Here is a 27479-nt window from a genome sequence, read left to right as displayed (position 1 = left end):
TCCTTGCTCTGTTAAACATCAATATTAAAGAGAGAGAAATTCACAGGAGAGCTAATAATTTTGATCTCATCTCAACATGTAGTAGATTGGAGTGTTATCGGACAACCTGTTCAGTGTAAAAATATTTGAACCATGTTGCTGGTTTGTCAGTCATGTAATTTGCATTTACCAGGGGATTGTGAAAGTTCATTGTTTGGCCTGGGAGTTATTTTAGGCATGCGCTCTGCAGCTCTCCTTTTCACACTTAAGAATAACCCGCTGCTATAAATGAAGTGTACGAAACTTCAGCTCTCTAAACGCAGCAGTGGAGAGCTGATGGATGGCGAGCGGCTGTGTGGGTGTGAGTGAATGGGATGTGGGGCGATCGTTGGCAGATTGATCTCATGTTTCCAGAGGATGCCGTTTTTCTGCCCAAGGCAAAAAAGAGCTGAGAAAAACACAGACTCGTTTAGAACACTTTGTTGCAGATCTTTTTCTCCCCTTTTTTTACATTGAATAATAGACATTTTATAAAATACCTCACAATTTTAGTACAAATGTAGACTTTTTGTTTTGTTTTGTTTTTTTTGTCAAATTTGCCACATGGTGACCTAGAAATCATTTTAAGCGAAGCCAAAAGCACGCTAACTTCCCCATTATTGCAATGATTCCATTCAATTCATTTGTTCTACTGATTTGCATGCTTGGCTGAAAGTTAAGCTAAAAGGCTGCTCGCTTTTTGCCCTGCTGATTCCACAACAGCACCAACAGGCATAATGAGCATATTTGCTTATAACGTTACATATTCAAAACTAGCACAGCTGTGGGTTTTCCAGTTTCTGAACAAAGCCCTTTCTTAGCGCTCCATCCATAAAATGAGTCAATTATTATCAGATAATTTGTTTTAAAAAGCATCTGACTTGTTTAAAGCACACAAATGAGAAATTGCAATCCAGTGCATTTAGCTATCAATGTATTTCTTTTTTTTAGGTGTGCATCTTCTTTTTTTAATCCATGTCAGAAATACCACTACTTGTTACAGTGCTAGAAACTGAAGTGTTTTTCTCTATTCATTTTCTCACTGTGACTTTAAAAAACATCTTTGTTAAATTGCTTGGGATGTATTTTAACGATCTAGGTGCAAAGTCTAAAGTCAAAAGCACTAAGGCGCATGTCCACTTTTGCTATTTTAAGGACTGAAAAACACGCTCTGCACCCTGGTGCATGGTCTAACAGCGTTGTGCTTATTTTTTATGTGTTATGGGTGTGTTTTGAGCATACCTTGCATTAAACCAATAAGAGTATCATCTCCCATTTCATTTAAGAGTCAGTTGCGTCGTGTCATGGCGCATTTGCTATTTACATGGCGGACTTTGTAAGTGGATAAACTGAACGCTTTACTAGCGAGAAAACAGTTCAACAGAGCATCCGCAGCACGAGGATAAATAATAATAATAATAATAATAATTGCTTACATTTATATACTGTAGCGCTTTTCTGGGCACTCAAAGCGCTTTACACATAGGGGGGAATCTCCTCATCCACCACCAGTGCGCAGCATCCACCTGGATGACGCGACGGCAGCCATTTTGCGCCAGACCACACACCACACGCCAGCTGATTAGTGGAGAGGAGACAGAGTGATGAAGCCAATTATGACATGGGGAGAGTTAGGAGGCCATAATGGACAGTGGCGGCCAGGATGCCGGGGTTAAACCCCTACTCTTTTTGAAGGACATCCTGGGATTTTTAATGACCACAGAGAGTTGGGACCTTGGTTTAACGTCCCATCTGAAAGACGGCGCTCACCGAGCAGTATAGAGTCCCCGTCACTATACTGGGGCATTAGACGCACACAGACCGCAGGTTGGGCGCCCCCTACTGGCCTCACTAACACCCCTTCTGGCAACAACCTAGCTTTCCCATGTGGTCTCTCATCCAGTACTGATCGGGCACAGCCCTGCTTAGCTTTAGTGGGCGAGCATGTGATAGCCTCCTCCATTCTGCCTCTTTAGATTACTTTTAGTCTTTACTCCTTAACAGTGCTGTATGCACTTCATTGTAGACATTCATTAGCCTACACATTTAATTCTATTTGTTAAGCGCAAAGATTAGTTTCAAAACTATTTCTAAATTCAGTTGCATTTCCAGCAAACAAATAAATGAACAATGAAAACGTTCTATCCAAACACACATCCTATTCTTATGCCCCATAAAGTGATGCAAACATCTACAAAACCCGACAGATGAACAAATATAAACTTGTTTTTATTAAAACAAATATAAATGTGCATATAATAAATACTACTATAAATAATAATAACATTATACAAATGCAAATTGTCATGAATAAACTTAAAAAAGCCCCTCGAGATGAAGGTACGGAGGCAGTGGTTTTTATATTCATTTAAAAAATAATAATTTTTGTAACATTCAATCCTTTAATTTTTTTATATGTAAAGATATTTGGATATTGCTGTACATCCTGTGTGTATTCAGCAATGTGTAAACGCTTTATACCTTTGTATATAACTACATTGTTACAGCTAGCTTCTGTGTGTTTTATATTGGTTTACTTATTTAATGTGATTTTATTATATCAGATATTTGTAATTCTTTAAACGATTTCAAGATAGCTTAGGCTATTTTATCGAGATTTGACACTATTGTGTTGAGCCTACAAAAGCGGACACGTAATTTGTAAAGTTTTATGTCTTTCTGTTGAATTCATATTGTGTATGATCTCCATTATAAATAAAAAAGAAATAAGAGGCTCGCGGCTTCAACAGAGCTGTCAAGCAAACGCTCTTTTGCCTGGTCTATCACACGTATCATGCACACACCTTTTAAACTTGACCAAAATTCTTGACAACCTTTACTGGCTGCAGTATCTTTAATATGGTGTAAATATTATTGTGCGTAATTGAAACATCAAGAAGGACGCAGCAAAGAAAAGTAACTTATAAGTTAAAACTTTATTATTTTATGTAACAGCCTTATATTTAAAAGGGAAACATAAGAGCGATCATAGGCAAAAAGACCCCTAGCCTATAAGGTGTTTTATGAAATAGCCTATGTTACGACTGAAGTTTATTTATTTTTTTTATTATTGCGGATTGTACACCTTTTTCTTTTGTCCCGCCTCCTTGCTGTTTTTCTGATGTCTTATAGGCTCCCACGCCGGCGTGATTCCCTGCTCTGATTGGCTGCTGGTCTACGAGGCCTGTATAAAAGGGAGCTTCCGGCAGGAGAGCTCATTTCTGCTGCGTTCGGTGTTTGGAGTGGAGCTCCTGGGTTTCCCTCACCCCTTCGGCCGACGACCAACAATAATCAATTTTGTATTGATGACCATCCTATGCTTGAATATTTATTGAGAGTTTGAGCGAGTAGGGGTGACCTGCCTATTTATTTGATTACTTTTGACTTTGTTTATATTAGGGAGTCAGGTAAGATTCTTGTATGTTTCTTTAAATAGTAATAGGTAATTTAGTGGATTTATTTTATAGATTCTTTTGTTTGTTATTTTGGCCTGTGGTCACCCTGACGAAATGCTCGTTTATATAAACCCTATTTTTCTATAATAAATATCTTCATATATACTCTCAATTGAGTGTGTGAGTTTGGTTGTCGACCGAAGGGAATCTTTTGCTTTAAGTTTTGTTTAGTTTGGGAAATCCACCACCCCAACACATTTGTTTGTTCTTCGTTTATTATGCCCTTTTCGTTTCCCCTAGACTTGGGGCGTAATAGCCTATCTTAAACTGACCAGCTATATTATATAGTTTTCTCTTCCTTATTTATTTATTTGTTTGGTGCATGTACTTGTGGGCGATCGGAAAACTAGTGTAATGACGGCCCTCTTTGGCCCAAGATATTTGGCGGGCCTAAAAAGGCCGACCGCTGACCCCAAGAAAGCCCTGCTTTGACCCGATCAGGCCCCGGATTTGACAGTGGAAACGTGACTGGCCTTGGCTTGCCCTGGCTCACTCGCTTTAGGTGCGATAGTGGAAACGCGGCTAGTAAGTGGCGTCCTTGAGATGAGACGTTAAACCGAGGTCTTGACTCTGTGGTCGTTAAAAATCCCAGGTTTAATCCAGGCATCCTGGCCAAATTTGCCCACTGGCCTCTGTCCATCATAACCATCCCCATATCATAATAGGCTTCATCACATCTTCTCTTCACCAATCAGCTGGTGTGTGGTGTGCGGTCTGGTGCAATATGGCTGCCGTTGTGTCATCCAGGTGGATGCTGCACACGGGTGGTGGATGAGGAGATTCTCCCCCAAAAGAATGTAAGTCCAGAAATGCAATATATAAATGTAAGGAGTTAATATTAAATTGAAGTCCCCATGAAGATAGATTTACATTGGTGTGTTTGTGTGTGTGTGAACTTACCGGACACACTGAGAACATTGCCTGTGATACTAGCAGAGAAATGCAGCCTCCCTCTCTTCTCAGTGTGGTCTGTTCCACACAGGCTGGGAACATGCTTAAAGCATCGCTTATGAATATTCATCAGACAATCTGCAGAAAATCACACATGATTAGATGGACAGCATCACACATGCAGCGTTTGTTTCTCACTCACTACTTACTCAGAAATGCCCACACAAACACCCACGATCACAGAGACACACAAAAATCACACCTACGCTGTCAAATATATATAAAGAGAGCTTAATAACCAGCTGTATTTACACATGCAGTGCGCAAAGTAATAATAAATAACAGAAAACAATATATTATTACATACTGTACAGTGCTCATCATATACGAGTACACTCCTTACAAATCTATATTTTAAATTCATATTTTAACAGGAAGCTATACAATATTATATTTGTGCATGTATAGTGATTTCCAAAAATCTGAGAAATTTTATTCAACTATTAGAATTACCATATTTTATCCATAACCTTCAGAAGATTAAAAACAGTTTTAATTTTTTCATAAAAAAAAAAAAAAAAAAAAAGAAAACAACAATGGGGAATAAAAACCCATCAGCCTTAAGATTCGTTTGTTTCCCACTGGATTACGACCTATTCCGTGATTATTTTATATTAACACAGCAATAGCATCAGTTGCAACAGACAGCACATTTACAGCACATTGTTAAACTTTGACAGCACTCACTTAGGCTACAATAAAGACTATGAGCTCTATTTTGACAGTCCATGCGCAAAAGCGCAAAACGCAGGGCGCAAATGCTTTCAGGGCGTGTCAAGATAGATTTTTGCTAATTTAAGGACGGGCAATCTGCCTTGCGCTTTGGCGCATGGTCTAAAAGGGTTGAGTTTATTTTCTTAATGAGTTATAGGTGTGTTTTAAGAATAAACCAATTAGAGTCTCATCTCCCATTCCCTTTAAGACCCAGCTGTGTCGCGCCAAGAGCGCATTCGCTATTTACAGGACGCAGAGTAAGTCTAAGTAGAAAAAATGAGCATTTCACAAGCAAACAGGTAACAGTTAACAGTTTTTTAACAGAAAACAGTTAAACAGAGCATCTACTGCGTGAGAATGAGAGATAATGAATCACTTTCACTTTCGCTCTTGGATAGGGAAACCTTTACGCACAGACATCAATTAGTCTATAAATAAATACTTTTGCTTGTTAAGCGCAAATATTCGTTTCAAAACTATTTCTAAATTCAGTTCTAATTTCCAGCAAACGAATAAATGAATAATAATAGCAAAATGTGCTCAAAAACCTGAGTTATATCCTTAAACACATGCTGTGCCCTATATGGTCTAAAACCTGACAGGTGGGCAAATCTAAGCTTGTTTTTAATAAAACAAATATAAATATGGATATATTAAATAATACTGCTAATAATAATAACATTATACAAAAGCAAATTGTTATGAATGAACTGAAAAAGCCTCAAAACGACTCTTGCGCCAAGCTGAAACTACCAAACAAGTATTGCGCCGCGCCACACTGCGCCGGGTGTATGATAGGGCCCTATGAATGTACATGGATCTCCCAGTGGCGGTTTCCAAAATTAAACCAAGAATAAACTTTTGCTGTAAACCAGTCTCATTCGGTGAGGTAACTATTAAATTAAACAAATGAATAAGTGAAGTTTCACAAACTAAAGCTGCGGTCACACTGGGCTTTTCCTCCCACAGACCTCCATTCATACGCACGCGAATGCGTCAGACCGGAAACGCGGGGTCATGCGTCAAGTTTCGCAGGTTGCTGCGGTGCAAAGTTCAAGCTTGGTGAACTCTGACCTGCGAAATCACATCACTTGTCTGCGTGAGACCAATCGAGGATCAAAACATGACCTCTCTGGATAGAAATTTAAATTATGGAGCAATCGCTTGCTTTTTAAATGTCTAATAATAGTGTTTAATCCCGCCCCTTTTCGCAGTGCTGTATGACAGAATGACCGCAGCTTAATTTCGAGAGGAGCACAAGATATGATTGACTGCTGCTGGTCTCTTGACTACAATAGCCGCGTTTCCACTATCGCGCCTAAAGCGAGCGAGCCAGGGCGAGCCAAGGCCAGTGGCGTTTCCACTGTCACTTCCGGGGCCTAATCGGGCCAAAGCGGGGCTTTCTTGGGGCCAGCGGCCGGCCTTTTTCGGCCCGCCGAATACCTTGGGCCAAAGAGGGCCAGCCGGGGCTTCGGGGCGGAGTGAAAGGAGAGGCGGGCACAGTTTTCCAATCGCACTCGAGTACATGCGCCAAACACATAACAAATAAATAAATAAGAGAAAGAAAACATCTGGAACAAATTATAGGCTGGGGTCTTTTTTTTTTTTTTTTGCATATGATCGCCCTTATGTTTATCTTTTAAATGTAAGTCTGTTGCATAAAATGATCTTTCTTTGCTGCATCTTTGATGTTTCAATAACGCATAATAATCTTTACACCATATTACACATATTAAAGACACAGCTGACAGTAAAGGTTTTCAAGAGGTTTTGTCAAGTTTAATAGGTGTTTTTGCGCGTTTAGATGTCTGTGTATGTGTGTGAGACCGAGGAAAAGAGCGCTCCATTTATAGCTCTGTTGATGCCGCGAGCGGCTTTTTTCTTTTCTTTTTATTGTTTTAATTTATTTTGGTGATAATACACTATATAAATACAATAGTAAGACATTAAACTTTACAAATTTCATGTCCACTTTTGTAAACTCAAAACAATAGTGTCATATCTAGATAAAATAGCCCTATATTGAAATAATTTAAAGAATTACAAATATCAGATAGGCCTATAATAAAATCACATTAAATAAATAAACCAATATAAAACTAACAAAAGCTATAACAATTAGGTACTATATCAAACTGTTTCAAATTTATATTTAACTTTCATTTTTCAAAAGCCTCTTTGAAAAAAAGATTTTAGATATTTTCTAAAAAAATAAATAAACAAATAAATAAACACCGGAGAATGTTTTAAATATTATTTATAAAGTATTTGGATTCTATGAAATTAATCAAATCATGCAAACAGAGCATTTTCGGGGTGAGTGAAAGCAGAAACTAGGCGACCTTTTTTTCTGTCTGCAGCCGCGCAGCACTTTTTTTGACGGGGAAAACTGCAAGTTCAAAATGTGCTCTGTGTCCTCAAACAAGTGTGTATGTTTTTATATAACGTGGTAAAATTAAAAAGGAAATTTTAAATACATAAAGAGCTTTATTAGTGCAAAGCTGCTGAGCGCAACGAAATATAGGCTATATTTTATTACGTGCTGCTCTTATGTGCTGAAACACTGAACACTTTCCTTTACTTAAGATATAATAAGCAACATCTTTAAATAAAGGGAATCATCTATTAAGTGTCATAAAGCCTATAGGGAAAAAAAAAATCATGTTTCAGTTCTCTCCGGAGCATTTGGGATGAAAGATGGACAGATTCTGTCTAGAGGATGTTATAAAATACATTTTATATCGAGTTATTAACGGATAATTTTATATATGTGGTGTTATATTATGGATGTGTGCGCTCCCTGCGCTGCGGGTCCACTGAAGACCACTGGACTTCGATGCCAATAGTCGGTCGACGAGTAAATGAATATGATGAATGAAAACACACAGGCATGTGCATATAGACATGCGTTGTACTGCTGTACAATAACGTGTCATTTGTTTGTTTTGGTTGTCCTAATTTTAATAGTTTCGTGATGGTGTGCTTTATCTGCATGATTCTCGCTGAAGTGGGCGGTTTGAGTGACGTTCGATTCGGGTGATGTTCTGGGGGCGGGGTTTGCGTGACTCGCTGCGAGCTACTAGCCTCACAGTGGAAACGCGACATGATTTCGGCCACACTGCTCAACCTCCCGGGCGATTGGCCCGGCCTGGCCCGATATAAGCCCTGGCTCGCACTGGCCTGATAGTGGAAATGCGGCTATTCATTAGTTAGCCAATCAGATTAACTATAATTCACAATAAGTAGCCTAGCAAAAAATTACTCCCTTATCTTCGTTTTCCGAAGAAACCCCCCATCCACCCCTTTCCTCCTTTACCACGGTTAGCTCTCAAGAACCACCTGATCTTATACTCCCCTTACATGCTCTATTGACCAGGCGTGAGCCCTGAGCTCAATTATCTCCGAGCTCAGGGTTCTCTCCCGGGACAGCATGCCAAACCTGCTAATAGCATCAAGCAATATCTAAGTGTGAACTCTAGAAATGACTATGAATAAAAGTATCTTGAAGTTAGACGGTTGCAGTTTTTGTTGTGAATATGCGCGTGTTTATAAAGGCTTCGTGGTGTGTGTGCATCATTGTGTGCAATATTTTTATATTTATAACCACTTCTGAGGATAGTGGAGGTTGCGAGTAACTGGAATTGTAATTTTGGGGGTCGTGAGCTGAAAAGTTTGGAAACCTCTGGTCTACAGAACGAACCATTACCCTAATTTTCCTAGCTAACCTAATTAACCCAGTTAAACCTTTAAATGTTACTGTAAGCTGAATACTAGTATCTTGAATATTATCATAATATTAGTTACTAGAATTTAGTTATGGGGGACACAGTGGTGCAGTAGGCTGTCGCCTCACAGCAAGAAGGTCGCTGGTTCGAGCCTCGGCTGGGTCAGTTGATGTTTCTGTGTGGAGTTTGCATGTTCTCCCCATGTTCGCGTGAGGTTCCTCTGGGTGCTCTCCCACATAGTACAAAGACATGCACTATATGTGAATTGGGTTAAGCTAAAATTTTCCGAGCGGAGTGTGTATGGATGTTTCCCAGAGATGGGTTGCAGCTGGAAGAGCATCTGTTGCATAAAACATATGCAGGATAAGTTGGCTAAGTTTGTTCAGCTGTGGTGACCCCGGAGTAATAAAGGGACTAAGATGAAAAGAAAATGAATGAATGAAAATTATTATATTTAGAAATGTGTGGAAAAAAAATATTTTTATTTTAAAAAAATTGGGGAAAAATATACAGGAGGGCTAAATTAGGAAGGCTAATAATTCTGACTATACTTCATGAAGAACATACACTTAAGTGTTTCCTTTCTTTTACTTTTTTTTTAGTTGAAGATTTCAGATAAAATACATATTTTAAAAGCCGTTTTTCTTAAAATTTGTTTTTCTCCTGCAGTTTTTCCTCCTGGGAAATCATAAGTCTCCACTTCAGAAACAGAAAACCGTACATTTCCTGTTTCAACAGAGTAAATCTAATGGTTTGTTATGTAATGCAGCATCACAGACAACAGAGGTCACTGTATGAAGGTTTTAATGTGCACTGACACACTGCTGCTGCTCGCTCTCTCTCTCTCTCTCTCTCTCTCTCTCTCACTCTCTCGCTCTCTCTCTCTCTCTCTCTCTCTCTCTCTCTCTCTCTCTCTCTCTGTCTGTCTATCTGTCTGTCTGTCTCTCTCTCTCTGTGTGTGTGTACGTGTTTTGTGACATCTTAGGACACAAATCTGTATAATGACATAGGTATGCATTACAAGGCGGTGAGCAAAAAAATGTGCACATTGCTGATGCCCTCATGTATACAGAATGAGTTTTATCAGAAAGTAAATCTAGTTTCCTTTAAGGGTTCGGTTTAGGGGTAGGGTGGGCAATTAACAAAGTTTGTACAGTATAAAGCACTATGTAATGTCCCCATAATTCACAAAAGCAAATGTGTGTGTGTGTGTGTTTGAACTCACTCAAACATCTCATCCCTTGGTGTATGAGGCCGTACAGTAGAGATCCACAGTGGTCACAGAATGTGGGACTGGTGTATGTGTGTACCTTGAACGAATGATATTTGCGAGGGTCCTGTGACACACAAACACAAAATTTATCTTAAAAATATGAAATTAACACATCATGCAGAAGCAAATACTGAAGATTTGATTTATATGTCAAATTTATTTCTCAAACATTAAGTATATGCACATTTAAAAAAATTTTACATCACGTTCTCCTCAAAAACGATAATTAATTGGTATTTTAAACCACTTTTCTTCACGCAGATCATTAGTCAGCAAAATACATACACAATTATTACCATGTATTCTTATGATTATATTTCAATCTGGTAATAACAAGTGCTGTTTAATTTTTATATAAACCTATCTTTAACACTAAACATTACCAAATTTTTCCCATATTTGGATATTTTCACAAAACTTATTTAAACGTTTTATTTAAACACTTATGCTATAGACCATTTCAATGTGCGGATGTCATTGACCAATGAACATTTACTGCTTGTTATCAAACTATTCAATAACTGTAACAAAAGGCAATTTAAACATAACTTAATCATCATAACATTATCAATATGTGGCTATTTTTGGATCCTCAGAAGTTGTAGAAATTAAAGGAAATAAGTTGGGACCATCATTTTTGTTTATATCCCTCAAAATGGTCTATATACCTATAAAATGACTTTTGTAAATAGTAATCTAAAGTAACATTGCATGTTTCATTAATACTTTGAATTAGTTAACACACACACACACACACACACACACACACACACACACACACACACACACACACACACACACACACACACACACACACACACACTGAACAAATATTATTTTTCAACTTTTGTTTGAGTCAGTTTAGATTTTTTATTTTTTATATTATATCAAATAGTTATTTATATTTGTGCATTATGTATTATGAAATGCTGCCTTGGCAATTAGATGAAATAATAATACAAATATATTTTTGTGTTATTATTTGTTTGTTAACTGTAACAACAATTCTACGCTAATGCTATCAGTTGATAAAAACACTTGGCAATTTCATAATACATTCAACCTCTATTAAACATAGTACCATACAAATTTTTCCATTAGTAATTTCTAATTTCTTCAGGAGTAAATGAACAACCCACAAACCAAAAGAATAGCAAGTGAGATATTAAAGTACGGATAAAATAAATAAATAATAAATAATAAATAAACAATGCAGAGAATAGTGCAGCACTCTAAAAGAGTAGGGTCTGTCTGCAGACTGCAAGACAATGGAGTAACATAAAGAGGCGCAACTTGTATGTTAGAAGTGTAACTTGAAGTTATGTAACCATCAGTTATTAACATCTACACCTTCCCCAAACCTAAACCCAACCATCACTGTTATTAACATCTACACCTTAACCAACTCTTAACCCAACCATCAGTTATTAACGTTTACACCTTCCCCAACCCTTAACCCAACCATCACAGTTATTAGCGTCTACACCTTCCCTAACCCTAAACCCAACACCTTCCCCAAACCCAAACATCATAGTTATTAATGTATACACTTTTCCCAAACCTTAAACCAACCATCACAGTTATTAACGTCTACACCGACCCCAACCATCACAGTTATTAACGTCTTCCCCTTTCCCCAACTCTAAACCCAACCCTCAGTTATTAACGTTTACACCTTCCCCAACCCTAAACCCAACCATCATCGTTATTAATGTCTACACCTTCAACAAACCGAAACCCAAGACCTTCCCCAAACCCAACCATCACAGTTAATAACGTCAACACCTTCCCCAACCCTTAACACAACCGTTACTGTTATTAACATCTACACCTAACCAACTCTTAACCCAACCATCAGTTATTAACGTTTACACCTTCCCCAACCCTTAACCCAACCATCACAGTTATTAGCGTCTACACCTTCCCTAACCCTAAACCCAACACCTTCCCCAAACCCAAACATCATAGTTATTAATGTATACACTTTTCCCAAACCTTAACCCAACCATCACAGTTATTAACGTCTACACCGACCCCAACCATCACAGTTATTAACGTCTTCCCCTTTCCCCAACCCTAAACCCAACCATCATCGTTATTAATGTCTACACCTTCAACAAACCGAAACCCAAGACCTTCCCCAAACCCAACCATCACAGTTAATAACGTCAACACCTTCCCCAACCCTTAACACAACCGTTACTGTTATTAACATCTACACCTAACCAACTCTTAACCCAGCCATCAGTTATTAACGTTTACACCTTCCCCAACCCTAAACCCAACCATCATCGTTATTAATGTCTACACCTTCAACAAACCGAAACCCAAGACCTTCCCCAAACCCAACCATCACAGTTATTAACATCTACACCTTCCCCAACCCTTAACCCAACCATTACTGTTATTAACATCTACACCTAACCAACTCTTAACCCAACCATCAGTTATTAACGTTTACACCTTCCCCAACCCTAAACCCAACCATCATCGTTATTAATGTCTACACCTTCAACAAACCGAAACCCAAGACCTTCCCTAAACCGAACATCTACACCTAACCAACTCTTAACCCAGCCATCAGTTATTAACGTTTACACCTTCCCCAACCCTAAACCCAACCATCATTGTTATTAATGTCTACACCTTCAACAAACCGAAACCCAAGACCTTCCCCAAACCGAACATCTACACCTAACCAACTCTTAACCCAGCCATCAGTTATTAACGTTTACACCTTCCACAAACCTTAAGCCAACCATGATCGTTAATAATGTCTATACCTTCCCCAACCCTCAACACAACCATCACAGTTATTAATGTCCACACCTTTCCCAAACCCAACCATCACAAATATTTACATCTACACCTTCCCCAACCCTTAACCCAACCATCACAGTGATTAATGTACAGTCGCGAGCTGTGGAGGCTTTCATACTAGACATGCTCACCATTGTGCTGTTATTTAAAACCACAGGGGGTGACGCAGAGTAGGCTGTCATGACAAAACGAATAAAGTAGTCAGCGAGTGAAGTTGCACGGTGGGGTTGCTAAATGAATGAACATAACAATATAAAAAATTAATAGGTAGTGAATAAATTTGGAGAATCATGAAAACATTGGGTGAAAATGTTCTCTGGTAAACATTTCCGCCATCTTGACAACACCTTCTCGTTGTGACATCTCGCATGGTTAAATGGGATCTCGATAACTGCAAGTTAAACCTCTAACTTACTAGAAGTTCAGCCACTGTTTTTCAGTCCGCAGATTAAAACGGCTTTTAAAACTACTACAGCTAGGGGGCGCTAATGTAGAGCCCCCTCAACAAAAACAACAACAACAAAATAATAAAGTGCAGCAAAAATCATTTTAAAAACACTACAGTTAGAAGAGGAAGAAGCAGAATGTTTTACCTCCGTTTAAACTTTAAAGTACAAACAATCTCTTTTTAAATCAAACTTAAAGTTAAATAATCCAACAAAGGCAAGTTAATGGTTCAATTATTATTTAACATCTTCCTCAATACCAGATGGTGCAAAGGTCAGGAATCAAAGCTTTCCTATGCATCAGCATGGATTCTTGCACACGCAACAAACACCATTCAAGGAACAGCGGTGTAACAAAACAGCACAGGAAGTGTGTGTGTGTGTGTGTGCGCCTCCTTTTCACACATATAGGAAGCGAGGCTATAAATAGAGATTAGAGAAGAGAAAGCCGATGTGCATTTGAAGGTACAGCACAAACAAACACATGAGGAACATGATTAGTGTTCGGCTTCAATAAACAGTACATAATCAGTTACCACCAATAAATATTTAAACTGCTCGGCCAGCAGTGTGTATACGACGTGAATAAGTGAGTGTGTGTATTTGCTGCTTAGTCACAGGAAGAAGCCTCTTCAGACCCCAAAGGAAGAGTTTCACCACCAGAAAAGACGGCGGAAGAGAAAGCCGAAGTGGAGAGGATGATGAGGATGTGTTGCGCTTATTGACTTTACTTACATCTGATGCAGGGCCCTTGTCGGACCCTGGGCAGGAGAAGTGAACAAACTCATGGCAGCGTTTGTGAACCACAAAACAGCACACTGGGGGGAGAACAGAAAGAGAGAGAGACACTTCTTAATATCACACAGAACACACAGATTGACATTGAAACGCAACTTTAATTTACAGAAAGACAAAAAAAGTCAAACCAAATGTGCTTCAGGGGTAGTTATTGGCTGTGTCTGAAATCGCATACCTCAACACCAGGGCTCAGGAACCTTTTTTCATCAAAGAGCCATTTATACATTTTTTTTAGCAAATAAATTTTAAAGAGCCACCGGCCACTTTATTAGGTACACCTGTCCAATCCTCCTTAACACAAATTTGTAATCAGCCTATCACTTGCCAGCAACTCAATGCATTGAGGCATGTAGACATTGTGAAGATGATAGATTACTACTCTACATTACAATACAGGTTTAAACAAAAGCTTCATGTCTATGCATGTCCATGCACAACTCAAAAATAAACAAATATGAAGCGTCACATGTTGAGCAGGTCCACGAATGAAAAAAGGGCCAATTTAGAGAATGTTTTTCTTTTCGCCATCACATCTCATGGATGTTGTTTGAATTTACATACACGAGAAGATTACCATAAAAAGTTGTTTGATCTTTATTGGGGTCGCAATTCAAGTTTATCCATAGTGCCGCACACGTGGATTGCTTGAAACGTTTTTTTAAATTGTTAACTGAATTCTTATTCATTTTGCTCAAAAAAAATACAATTAAAAAGGGATTTATAATTGTATTTTTAATCAGAAACTGATTTCTGGTGACTGTTGTAAATGTTTTAAACTGTTATAAAACATTATTGAATGGAGACAGCAGGAGAGCCATGTAATTTTGGTCAAAGAGCCATATGTGTTTCGCGAGCCATGGGTTCCCTACCACTGCTCTACACTATATATTAGGGCTACAAGAAATAAAAAAAAATCTGACATTGTGATATTTTGTTTTGCTGCAATTAGGGATGCAACGATTAACCTATTTCACTATTAACCGTGTTTTAATTAATCACGAATAATAAATTACGGCTTCTCAACACCATGGAACATACCACTGCAACTATACAAAGATATGCCAACTGTGCACTAGTTTAAATTTCCGAGCTTGTACAATGAGACCCCGTTGAAACTAATACGTTTTAAACGGCATTTTAGAATGATCCACAACCACACTGGCATTTCACCTAGTGCTTCTGAACAACTTTCCGTCCGCACATCACATGACCACACACACTCTGGCATGCACTGCAGCGATGAGGGCTGTACACGAAAGACTGATCTACCCTCGGATCTAACCTCACTATATTTGTTAAACGTGATATTTAATTCATCTTGTTGTCTATATCTAACCACATATTCCCCGACTTTGATCTTTTGAATCTATAACTTGTTCTCAGGTAATGTGTTTTGGCCGAGCGCAAAAATAAGTGAATATATTAATTAATGTAATCACGTACACTGATTCTGCACATTTGACTGATTGCTTGCATTTATTTCTTATAATGTATAAACTTATTGTACTTTATACTTTTAATTGGCCATTATTGATTATTAAAACTGATATTCAGCAAAAGAGAGGGTATGTTTGGTATTTTTCAATGAAAATTAAAAGAGGCAGTAATGTTATAGTCTCAGTTTTGTTATAAATATGCATACAGTGATGATGACAGTCATATAAATACATAGCAACACAACAATATTTTTGGTGTCTGTTAAGTTAATATCAAAATGTAAATAGGCAGTTCCTCATATCATGTTTTAATTTTATTGTTAAGATATTGAAACAACGTAGACAGGGTGATGTGAATTATGTTATAAAGTACTCAGTTCCCTTTGAGGATTTACCCGACGTGTCCTCTTGAGTTTTTTTTTCCATATGAAACTTGCGAAGTCTGAATTTACAAGGAGAGGATGCAGGACTGAACTTTATGTAGGCTACTTAATATTGAGAAAAAAGCCCCAATGAGACAGGCGAATGTCTGCAGCCCCGCCTCCGTTTTCAGATGGCGTAACCGTAGCCAAACTTATGCGCTTTAAAATTAAAACAAATTAGTGCAAACGGGACCTGAGGCTTATATCCACGCACACTGGATCAACTATGACTGATGCTAATAACTAGGGGCCGGTCACATATTGCATCTTTTGCATTCACAACATGTTGGGATTGATGCACGGCGCATTCACGTTTTCCAGGCACACCTAGTTGAAAAAATGCCACGAGCGCGCCGTGAGTCACATGACAATAACTGAGCGGCCATTTATTTTCAGTCTAAAATTCTTACTTTTGTTTAAATGCCAAAAACTTTTTTCACTTATTTCAAACTCCAAACAGAAATAGACTATTGTTTGTTTTTAATATCATGTTGTGCTGTATTATTTGGATACTGAGCAGCATTAAATAACACTTTAAAATATGAAGAGTTTTCATGTGATTTTCTAAACTAGTAGTGTTTTGAAATTAACGAAAGCATAATAATCGTGATTATTCCTCAGACTATAATCATATCTATAATCATTCCTCAGACTATAATCACACCTAGCTGCGATATGAATATACAGCGGGGAAAATAAGTGTTGAACACATCACCATTTTTCTCAGAAAACATATTTCTAAAGGTGCTGTTGACTTGAAATTTCCCCCGGATGTTGGTTACAACCAAAGAAATCCATACATGCAAAGAAAACTCCTGTCCCTCAGTCATCTTTCCGTCAAGCAAATTTTTCGTGTTAGCCTAATTGGCGATATCACTGGAGCGAGAGGTGGCAGAAACACAGCAAAACCTTTGTTGTTGACTAACGAAAAACAGGAAGAAGAAATCATCATTCTCGCCATCATATGGATTTAGTTTTATCGTCTAGAGTAGACACCGACCTCACAGCTCCGTGAATAAGTGTTGTCATTTATTGATCCACGATTGGTAAATGTAGCTTGTGTGGACGCTACTGTGCTACTTGACTAAAATATAGCTTTGCTTCTGAAAAGCAATTTGATTTATAAAGTAGCGACGCTACAGCCACGCTACCAAGTAATTTACTTTATTTAGTTATTTATTTATTTATTTTATTTACTTATACAGGGACAATGTACAACATGACATGTTGTGCCAGAGTTAGCTATAAAGCTAATTTACATCTGTAGTCCCTGGGCAGGAAGTAACAAATTTAACAGTAATAACCAATACAATATACACTTACAGTACAATAAATACATCATTTGTCAATAAAATGAAATCAAATCAGTGGTTGCATGTTTGATTTTGTTTAAGCCAAATTTTAAGAATAGTTTAAAAGTTTAGTTTACTTAAGCTACTTACTGCACAAACACTGCTATTGAGAGTACACAAAATACAATACCAATACGACACATTGTTCAGCCCTATTATATAATGAATTAAAAACAGTATGCGAGCGGAGTAACATGTCCAAATTCATAGTATTGGAAAAACAGTAGACGAGAAGTACCCGGATGACGAACTTCTTCCTGCAAGATTCTGAAGTGCGCAACTGATGCATGCTACGCTATACCATAATGCCATGTGGAATAATTTATGAATGGGAGTGAAGCAATTTAGGGTTAATCACATGATAATGATACATGTAGTATGTCTGAGTTTCATTAATACTAACCACACTTATACTATGTACTTTGTTAACGGTCGTGTAGTAAATTCAAATTCAAATGTAGTACCTGCTAGAGTAATAGGCGATTTTGGAGGCAGCCAATATGTGAGTGCCCTTTGGATAAGGGATTTTTAGTTTAACTTTGTTTTATTGATGTTTACTAGTCTGAGAGTTACAGTATCACATAAAGAACCAGTAACCGTACGTTTACACCGAAAGCGGCGAGTGTCTAAGGTCACTCTGGCAGCCCTGGCGACAACGCTGTCTGCCTTCAGCTTCGACAGCGAGAGCGTCAAAATTCGCTACATTGATCTCATATTTAAAGGAGCCGTTGCAGCATATCAGTTACATTCCTGCATAAAACATGTTTCTAGCGTGAAAATGTTGCGCACTTCTTATCACATTCATATAACAATGGAAGATCAGGTTGCGTGTGGTGTGGCTTTCTTCTATTTATCCAATATGTGTCCATATGTCTGAAATATCCTGAAGCAGCTAACGTTATACTGTTTTGTACTGTCACGTCGCGTGAGATTCCCATTTTTTTAAGATAAATATATATATATATATATATATATATATATATATATATATATATATATATATATATATATATATATATATATATATATATATATATATATATATATTTATATATATATATATATATATATATATATATATATATATATAAATATATATATATAAATATATATATATATATATATATATATATAAATATATATATATATATATATATATAAATATATATATATAAATATATATATATATATATATATATATATATATATATATATATATATATATATATATATATAAATATATATATATATATATATATATATATATATATATAAATATATATATATATATAAATATAAATATATATATATATATATATATATATATATATATATATATATATAATAATATATATATATATATATATATATATATATATATATATATATATATATATATATATATATATATATATATATATATATATATATATATATATATATAACATTAATGCACATCAGTAACTCGCCAGTAGCTTATTCAATGCATGAAACATTAAGAACAACTGTGGTCGGAACCAAAGTTCACAGGTCTGTGTTCTCTGAACTCCTATCAAGCGGTGGACGTCTTCATTCTGATTGCTTGCCGCTGAACCGCGTCATAGCTCATTACCATAAAGTTGACTTGATTTCAACTCTCCTCGACGCCCACGCCGGAGAAGGCGCGCCACGCTGCTCCTCGCCAATTGTTCCTATCAGCAAAAAAACACTAAACTATTTTCTTCAAACAGTACATACTGAAGGTTCTTCACTGAATCATTATAAACAGCCTTTGTTTTTTTAAGAGTGCATTTGAGCAATTTCTGGTTGTGAAATGTTGGCATAACAGGCTCTGTCAGTTCTTAGTAAAGCTGTGGTTGACAAAGGCCACATGGTAAGTTATTTCATAAACTAATACAATCTCATTCAGATCTGTTAAAGTACAGCTGAAGTGTTTAAATAGTTTTTGGTATCACTGTATACTCATAAAAATAGAGGTTCTTTATAGTTTATGATGGATCCATAAAAAACATTAACATTTGAAGAAACTTTCCATTTCCCAAAACTTCAACACAATGTAAACTATCAGTAACATTTAGTTTAAATAACAATTCCCAATATTATATGCTGGCCTATTATCTGCCTGTTATTATGATATTATTAAGATCTCCCGTCTCCAGCGCCTAGACTGCAGCTCTGCAAGTTTGGCCTAATGAGAAATGATCATGCCCAACGAAGCCTGGTTACGCTCAAGGTTTTTCCTTCACTTTCGTAAATTGGAAAAGTTTGTTTCTGCGCATTGATGGATTTACCCTTCAGTGTTTGGACTTTCAGAAGTGAAAATTAAACCACATTAAACTGAACAAAACTGAACTCTGAAAACTGAACTGACCCAGTTTTAATTAACAAGAATCTTCTACGTTAAGCTGCTTTTACACTACTACTACTGCTTTGACATTGTACAAGCGCAATAGAAATAAAGATTAATTGAATCGAATATTAACTGTTTATTAGTACTCAAGATATGATCTTATACTGCACTCATAATCATACACAATAACTAAATCCAACTACAACCTTACTAACTATGAATAAGCACAGCTAGTTAGTACTGAGCTAAAAGCCCCTTGGTGTTTGGGGGCCATACAAAATGTGTGTACTTTGTGTAAAGAGAGAACCAGTACCTAAAACTGTGACATTCCCACCTTAAACTATGCATGAAATGTTAAATTAGCATTAGGTAAAACTACTGTAGGTCAACATGAAATAAGTAAGAGAGAATTAAACAAACAGGTTTTTTGTAAATCCAGAAAACAAAAATAAATTGAATTCTATCACTGGGAATCAATATAGAAAGTATGCATTGACCTATCTAAATATATGATACGGTCACCAGCAATCAGTGAATAATGATTTACTAGATACCATCTCTGCACAAAATATACAAAAAAATGCCTAAAAGCTTTGGATGGCATAAAAATCAGGCTAAAGAATTATGATGTTTATGTAATCTGTTTGTTTTATAATCTGTCCAACAGTATGGAAAAGATCCACATTAACTCCATGTAAACTTGCATTTAACATCAATACCAGAATAAACCAACCCAGGCTTATTCTGAAAATGTACAGTTACTGTATATACATTTCTGGAGAGCGCTGAACACGACCCAGGAGGTACGTTTTTTGCAGTTTTTGTTCCACGAGAGGCTGCTGTGTACGATTTTTGAAATCTCAAAATCCTCTCGGCAGTGCCATTCGCGCCTGCTGTTCTCACGTAAATTCACCAGAGGTCGCTGTCGACTGACTGACTGATAAACTGACTGATCGACTGACTGACTGATCGACTGACCCACCCTCCTCCTGGTAAGGGCAAAAAGGAGTCATACTGCCCTGTAGCAATAATTTTAAAGATGAAATGCAGCCAGACGTACTTATGGCTACATAATTCTCGATCTCCAGAAATGTATATAGTGCTACGCTTTCAGAATGAGCCTATGTTCAAAAAAACTTTCTATAGTTTGAAGGGTAAAAATGATAATACTTTTCTGATTTTACTGTTGTCATTTAAAAAAACAACATCAACAATGGTCATTTGCTTTATGTATACTAAGGTTAAATCAAAATAATCAAATCTGACAGTGTACGAGGACCAAATATACTTGTGTAACATCTAATACACTGTTAAATAAAGATTAAATAAATTAAATGTTGTTTGTGGGCGGATGAACAGTTTCCGTATTTTGTGATTCACAAGTGTTTTACATTTCTTTACGAATTTTGAAGCTTGATCCCTGCTCTGTCGACTTTATTTATTTTTATTGGTGTTTACATAGACCATACATAGTAGTACAGACCATACATAGTAGTACCATCCCCTAAAATAAAAGAAACATGTCTTCTGAGAGAAAAAAAATTATCATAAAAAAAAAAAAATGTATTAAGGAAAATTAAAAAATATATGATAGAGCAAGTTTTGCTCTGTCAAATTTTGATGTTGAAAAGTCAACTCTATAGTTTAACATAGTGACTTTTATTGACATTTTAGTAATTTGCAATAATATACTGTTTAAGAAATAACATACAGAGATATAATAAGTCTATAAAGAGGCGATGCAGTGGCGCAGTATGTAGTGCTGTCGCCTCACAGCAAGAAGGTCACTGGGTCACTGGTTCGAACCTCAGCTCGGGTGGTTCAGTTGGCGTTTCTGTGTGGAGTTTGCATGTTCTCCCTGCGTTCGCGTGGGTTTCCTCCGGGTGCTCTGGTTTCCCCCATAGTCCAAAGACATGCAGTACAGGTGAATTGGGTAGGCTATATTGTCTGTAGTGTATGAGTGTGTGTATGAATGAGTGTGTGGATGTTTCCCAGCTGGAAGGGCCTCCGCTGCGTAAAAACGTGCTGGATAAGTTGCCGGTTCATTCCACTGTGGTGACCTGGGATTAATAAAGGGACTAAGCCGACAAGACAATGAATGAATAAGTCTATAAAATAACAGAAAATTCACTGGCAGTTAATTAAAAGGTTTTTGTACCGTAATATACAATACCAACCCAGCCAATATATCACTTTAAACTATTAAAAATGTTAATAAAAGTAACTTTTTCGAACTTTCCGAGGTTAAAAGTTGTTGGAAAAAAAGATCAAGCCCCCAAAATATAATTTAAAAGCCTAAATAAACAGGAAAAATATAAAAAGAAACTGCTATATTACAGATATTTCTTACAGTGTGGCTACATAAGAGGGATAAGAACTCTAGCTCTTAAGTTTTTTCTTCCGAGAAAACTAGTGAGAAGTCTTTGTAAGAAAACTAAAGGTCAGATTAGGGATCTTTAAAGAGGCAAAATAATTTACTTCATGATGACGTTTGTTCGCCTTTCACCTTAAAGTTAGATGAAAAAGCAGGAAATAATCATTTTTAAAAATCTCTAAAGCATTTTAGCTGATGCTGGGAAAAAAATATATGTGAAATTCACCCATTAAATACAAACAAATTACTAACATTTGTCTATACCAACAGTACTGTACAAAAGAAACACATCTTGTGAACTGTGAAGCTCATTCATTCATTTTCCTTCGCCTTAGGAATGAACCGCCAACTTATCCAGCATGTTTTACACAGCAGATACCCTTCCAGCTGCAACCCAACACTGGGAAACATCCACTCATTCACACATATACACTACGGCCAATGTAGCCAATTCAATTCACCTGCAGCGCATGTCTTTGGACTGTAAGGGAAACCAGAGCACCCGGAGAAAACCCACATGAAGAAGGGGAGAACATGCAAACTCTGCACAGAAATGCCAACTGACAAAGCTGAGACTCAAACCAGCGACCTTCTCGCTGTGAGGCCACAGTACCATCCACCAAGCCACCGTGTCACCCAATGTGAAATTAACTTCCAAAAAAAAAAACCTGTCTCAACTCGACAGCCGTTCGGAAATGACAATCAGATACACACACTCAAACAAACAACCCCACAGGCCATTCAGACTTTAATCACTGCAATCAAGCATTCATTATTAACCAGACGTTTAAATATGTATTGTTTGACCAATATTTTTTTGGCTGATAACTTGATTGCAACTGTTGCGATCTGTGATTTTACTACAAACACTCTTTTTTTCTTCTCTCTCTACTCTTTGTGCTTCTGAATATCTTGCTGAACTCGACGAACCAGGTAAACATAAATACAGGGGAAGAGGTGAGGGAGGAACCATGCCGACGCACACACGGTAAATCGATCTCATCTCTCTCAAACACACACGAACACACACATTCCGACCGCAGGAACGCAAGCTTCATTGAATAAAGGAGAAGCAGTGACGGTCGAGTTACAGCGGCCAGACTGAAGCTGAAGAATCTCCCTTTACAGTGTTTTTCGGCACACACCCTTCCCCTTTTCCAGAGAAACATTCCAGGACATTCCCTCTAATCTGTCGGCTGTTGCCTGGCAACAACACCTAAGGGTTAAAGAAGGTGGATCTGTTCTCTCTGCTAAATGTCAAGTTTTATAGTCGGTCTCGGTTTAACTCTTGACACAATGATGAACATGTAGAAGAGACCAGCGGTGTAAGATGTGTCAGAGGGTGATGCGGGCTAGAAAACTGCACAACACTGAGCAAAGAGTGCTTGCATGCTAAGAAATGTGTATGAACTGCATTGAAGTTTCATAGAAACATGCGTGTAATGGATAATCCACAGCTAATTGTGCAATAACAGGGCTCCAGGCTAACATTTGAGGGCACTGGCACTAGTGCACATTCTACAGATGGTGAAACCAACAACAGATTTGCACAAATAATAATAATGTTGCAAGTTTTGTCTATTATAAGTGAAGGATTGACAGCAGATGTGCTCTATTTTCACATTAGGTGCTGGATTTAAGCTTATATTTCTTCTAAAGCATAAAAATACCATAATATTTTTACAGATATTTCAGAAAAATGCCAAGTGAACATTTTTGTTCACCTAAAAAACAATGCTGAAATCAGATATTTTAGCCTGATCTCACGAGAAAATGTTAGTATTTTTCGTTTTGCCAGTTTAGTGGCTAATTCGTACGATTTTAAAAAGGAGGCGTGGCACCTAGCCCCACCCCTAAACCCAATCGTCATTGGGGGATGAGCAAATCGTACTAAATTGTACGAATTAGATCGTACGAATTCATACGAATTAGCCACCAAATCAAAAAGTTACGAATTGCCGTGAGATTCTGTTGGATATTCTGGTTTGAAAATGTGCTTTCCGTGCCGGAACACTAAGGGTCACCACAGCGGAATGAACCGACAACTATTCAGGCATATGTTTTACGCAGCGCATGCCCTTTTAGCCGCAACCCACATTCACACACTCATAGACTATGGCCAATTTAGTTCATTACAGGTATTGTGCAGTATAATTTTGGCAAATACTCAAACTTTGTTCTTGACAGTAGCCAACTTAAGCAACACAGCTTAGCCAGCTCACACCCCCGCATTCGTGTTATCATAAGTATCACTATTCATTCTTGATTTATTTGACATGTTTACTTGCAGATACCATACAAGCCAGAACCTGCACAGCGTTCACAGGTTCAGAGTATCTCAGTTTCTCATACACTACAATACTTCACAGCAGTAATAGAGAAAAGCCTGGCCTACAATTTGCATTACGCACAGCATTTATCCAATCTTAACAACGAATTACTAAGCTTCCTGAAATAAAATTTGCATTATGATTTTTAATCACATCATGTACTGCAAGTCTCAGGTAGCCCCAGAATGTGTCTGCAATTTCAGCTCCAAATACTTCATTTATTCATTCTCCTTCAGCTTAGTTCTTTATTTATCAGGGGTCACCACAGCGGGATGAACTGACAACTATTTCAGCATATGTTTTATACAGCAGATGTCCTTCCAGCTGCAACCCAGTACTAGGAAACACCCATACACTCTCACATTAACACACACACACTCATACACTACGGCCAATTAAGTTTATTCAATTGACCTATAGCGCATGTCTTTGGACATGAACACGAGAAGAACATGCAAACTCCACACAGAAATGCCAACTGGCCCAGCCGGGACTCAAACCAGGGACCTTCTTGCTGTGAGGCGACCCCTGAGCCATTGTTACGCCTAAAATACTTAAAATATCTTTAATTACACAAAGTTGTAAATTACCTTTTTTTAGCTGGAAGCAAAAACAAACGGTCTTTCTTTGCTTAAATGCAAATGAGCTGCTGCTTTCCGTCCCCTTTTCGAGAAGAGGGTGTAGCCTTTACAACTTTAACCTTCGGTTACTTCTACAACAACAATAAACAATATGTCTGCATATGTTTTAAAGACTTTGGATTTAACCCAGCAGGCACAGGAGGTCAACATGATAATGTCATGGGGACGTTGCATTTTGTTTTGAAAAGAAAATCAGGTTGATGTCAGAATCAGTTGATGTCAGGCTAACAACAATGTCCAACGTTCAACCTAAAATCAACCAAATATCAACATCTAATGATGATGTTAAGCTTAACGATGTGTGGATGTTACCAATATGACGTCTATCAGATGTTGAATTTTGGTTTCCATACCTAATGAATAAATGTCAGTATTTGACATCAATATGACGTTGGATTTTCGTCACTTTCCAACACAACCTAAAATCAACCAAATATCAACGTCTAATTATCATACAGCTTGAAGCTGTGTGGATGTTACCACTATGACGTTTATCAGATGTCGGATTTTGGTTTCCATACCTAATGAATAAATGTCAGTAGTTGACATCATTGTAACGTTGGATTTTGGTCACTTTCAACACAACCTAAAATCAACCAAATATCAACGTTATTGGACGTCAAAATAACATTATCCTTAGACTGGTCAGACATTGAATTTTCGTCACCTGACATCATGGCCTAAATCTAACCTAATATCAACTCCTTATGATGTTGTGTGCCTGCTGAGAAGGTTTTCTTAGTGTTTGCTATCAAACTAGTTTAGCATCAAATATTAAAAGCACATAAAAAACCCAAGTTTGCATAATGTCTGTACTGTATGTGAACGTAAACAGCTGGGTAACAAAATATCAGTGAAACGGTGTCTGTAGAAGACAACACCCTAATTCAATTAGGCCTTATGTCCTCTTGGGTGGGATGGGGAATTATTATTGTGACATGTTTGTTCCCACAAGAAAACTTTGGATTGCAGTCAAAGCATTTGAGGTATTTCAGAAACAGTGTTTATTGATATTAACAACAACACACTTTTGAGTGATCATGTGTTTTCCTGCAGATCTTTTGTTCAGACTAAAGAAAAATGACCAAATGTCATTACCACAATTGTAGGTAGCTTAAGCATTTCAATATGCATATCATCACATATACTGTATGTTTGTTATATAGAATGTTCTAAATAAATCTAATTTAAACATTTATTTAACCATACAATTCTTTATAAGAGGTTTATCATAGAGATTAATCAACAGTCAAAGTTTAAAAGACTAATGTTTCCTTTACTGTAACAAAATATGATCAATTAGTCCCAACAACACATGTTTATAGTTCATTGTAACTTATTAAATTAAGTTAATTATTGTTTAACTTAAATTTTATAAGTTACGCAAGCTGTTTCAAGTCAGTTTAACATAATATCAGTTCAATGAACTCATAAGGTTAATTTGATTCAGCTTAATGTTTACAGTGTACTTACTTCTTTATTTGTTATGTGTCATTCTGACAAAAGAATAAGATCTGAAAATGAATAGGCTGGATGACATCCCTAGATCACATTAAACGTGGGTAGATTCACACAATTAATCAATAAAGGGGATTCAGTGGTGCATGAAAACAAGGGCTAAAGAAACATTACCTGACACTCAGAAACTTTAATTCCAGAGCAAAAAAGAGGATTATATTTGAAATGGTGACAAAAATCAGCTTAGAGTAGATGCAGGGTAAGTAAACAAATTTACTGCAGTACAGATGGCTTCATTGACTACAATGGGAGAATCTGCAGGAGCCCATAACTCGGTGAACTCAAACAGTTGCTGGAGACTGAATAAAACGGCCATTGACAGCTCCAGTGATTCAAACAGGGTCTGTGTGTTCTAGGAAAGTTTGTTGGGTGTAAAATATTCAATAATTACATAACCGGTTAGTTTTTTTCAAATCTACTAGTGGTACAGTACAGGTCAATCTTTTAGGCATTGGATTTCCTTTATAACTCATATTTCGCACTGAGCAAAAGTGACAATCTAACATTATCCTAAAACTACCTAACTGAGACGCGGGACCTCAAAACCAGTCAATATTTTTTAATTATGATTTATATATCATCTGAAAGCTGAATAAATACACTATTAATTGACATGTACTGTGTTAGAATGGGACATATTTGTTTAATGCACAACTATTTGAAAATCTGGAATCTGAGGTTAGAAAAAAAAATTCTAAATACTGAGAAAAATCTACTTAAAATTTGTCTAAGATGAGGTGCTTAAGGCACATTACTAATCAAAAATTTTGCTTTCATACATTTACAGTAATACGTGTGCAAAATATCTTCATTAAACCTGACCTTTAAATACTATCCTAATGATTTCTGACATAAA

At 37.0% G+C, this 27479-nt stretch overlaps 1 protein-coding gene across 2 annotated transcripts in view; it reads right to left on the bottom strand.

Annotated features, from left to right (window-relative positions):
- Positions 1 to 27479, bottom strand: part of prkcba (protein kinase C, beta a) — a 77066-nt gene that overhangs the window by 37310 nt on the left and 12277 nt on the right. For both annotated transcript variants that reach the window (XM_005170844.6, NM_201029.1), the window contains 3 exon segments: positions 14138 to 14220; positions 10089 to 10200; positions 4374 to 4502 (listed from right to left, as the gene is read on the bottom strand). In XM_005170844.6, the coding sequence (XP_005170901.1) occupies positions 4374 to 4502; positions 10089 to 10200; positions 14138 to 14220 (324 nt within the window).

Source organism: Danio rerio, chromosome 1 (genome assembly GCF_049306965.1).
Source record: "Danio rerio strain Tuebingen ecotype United States chromosome 1, GRCz12tu, whole genome shotgun sequence".
Taxonomy (NCBI): domain Eukaryota; kingdom Metazoa; phylum Chordata; class Actinopteri; order Cypriniformes; family Danionidae; genus Danio; species Danio rerio.
The sequence above is the reverse complement of the archived record's forward strand: the minus strand, read 5'-3'. Positions and strand labels throughout refer to the sequence as shown.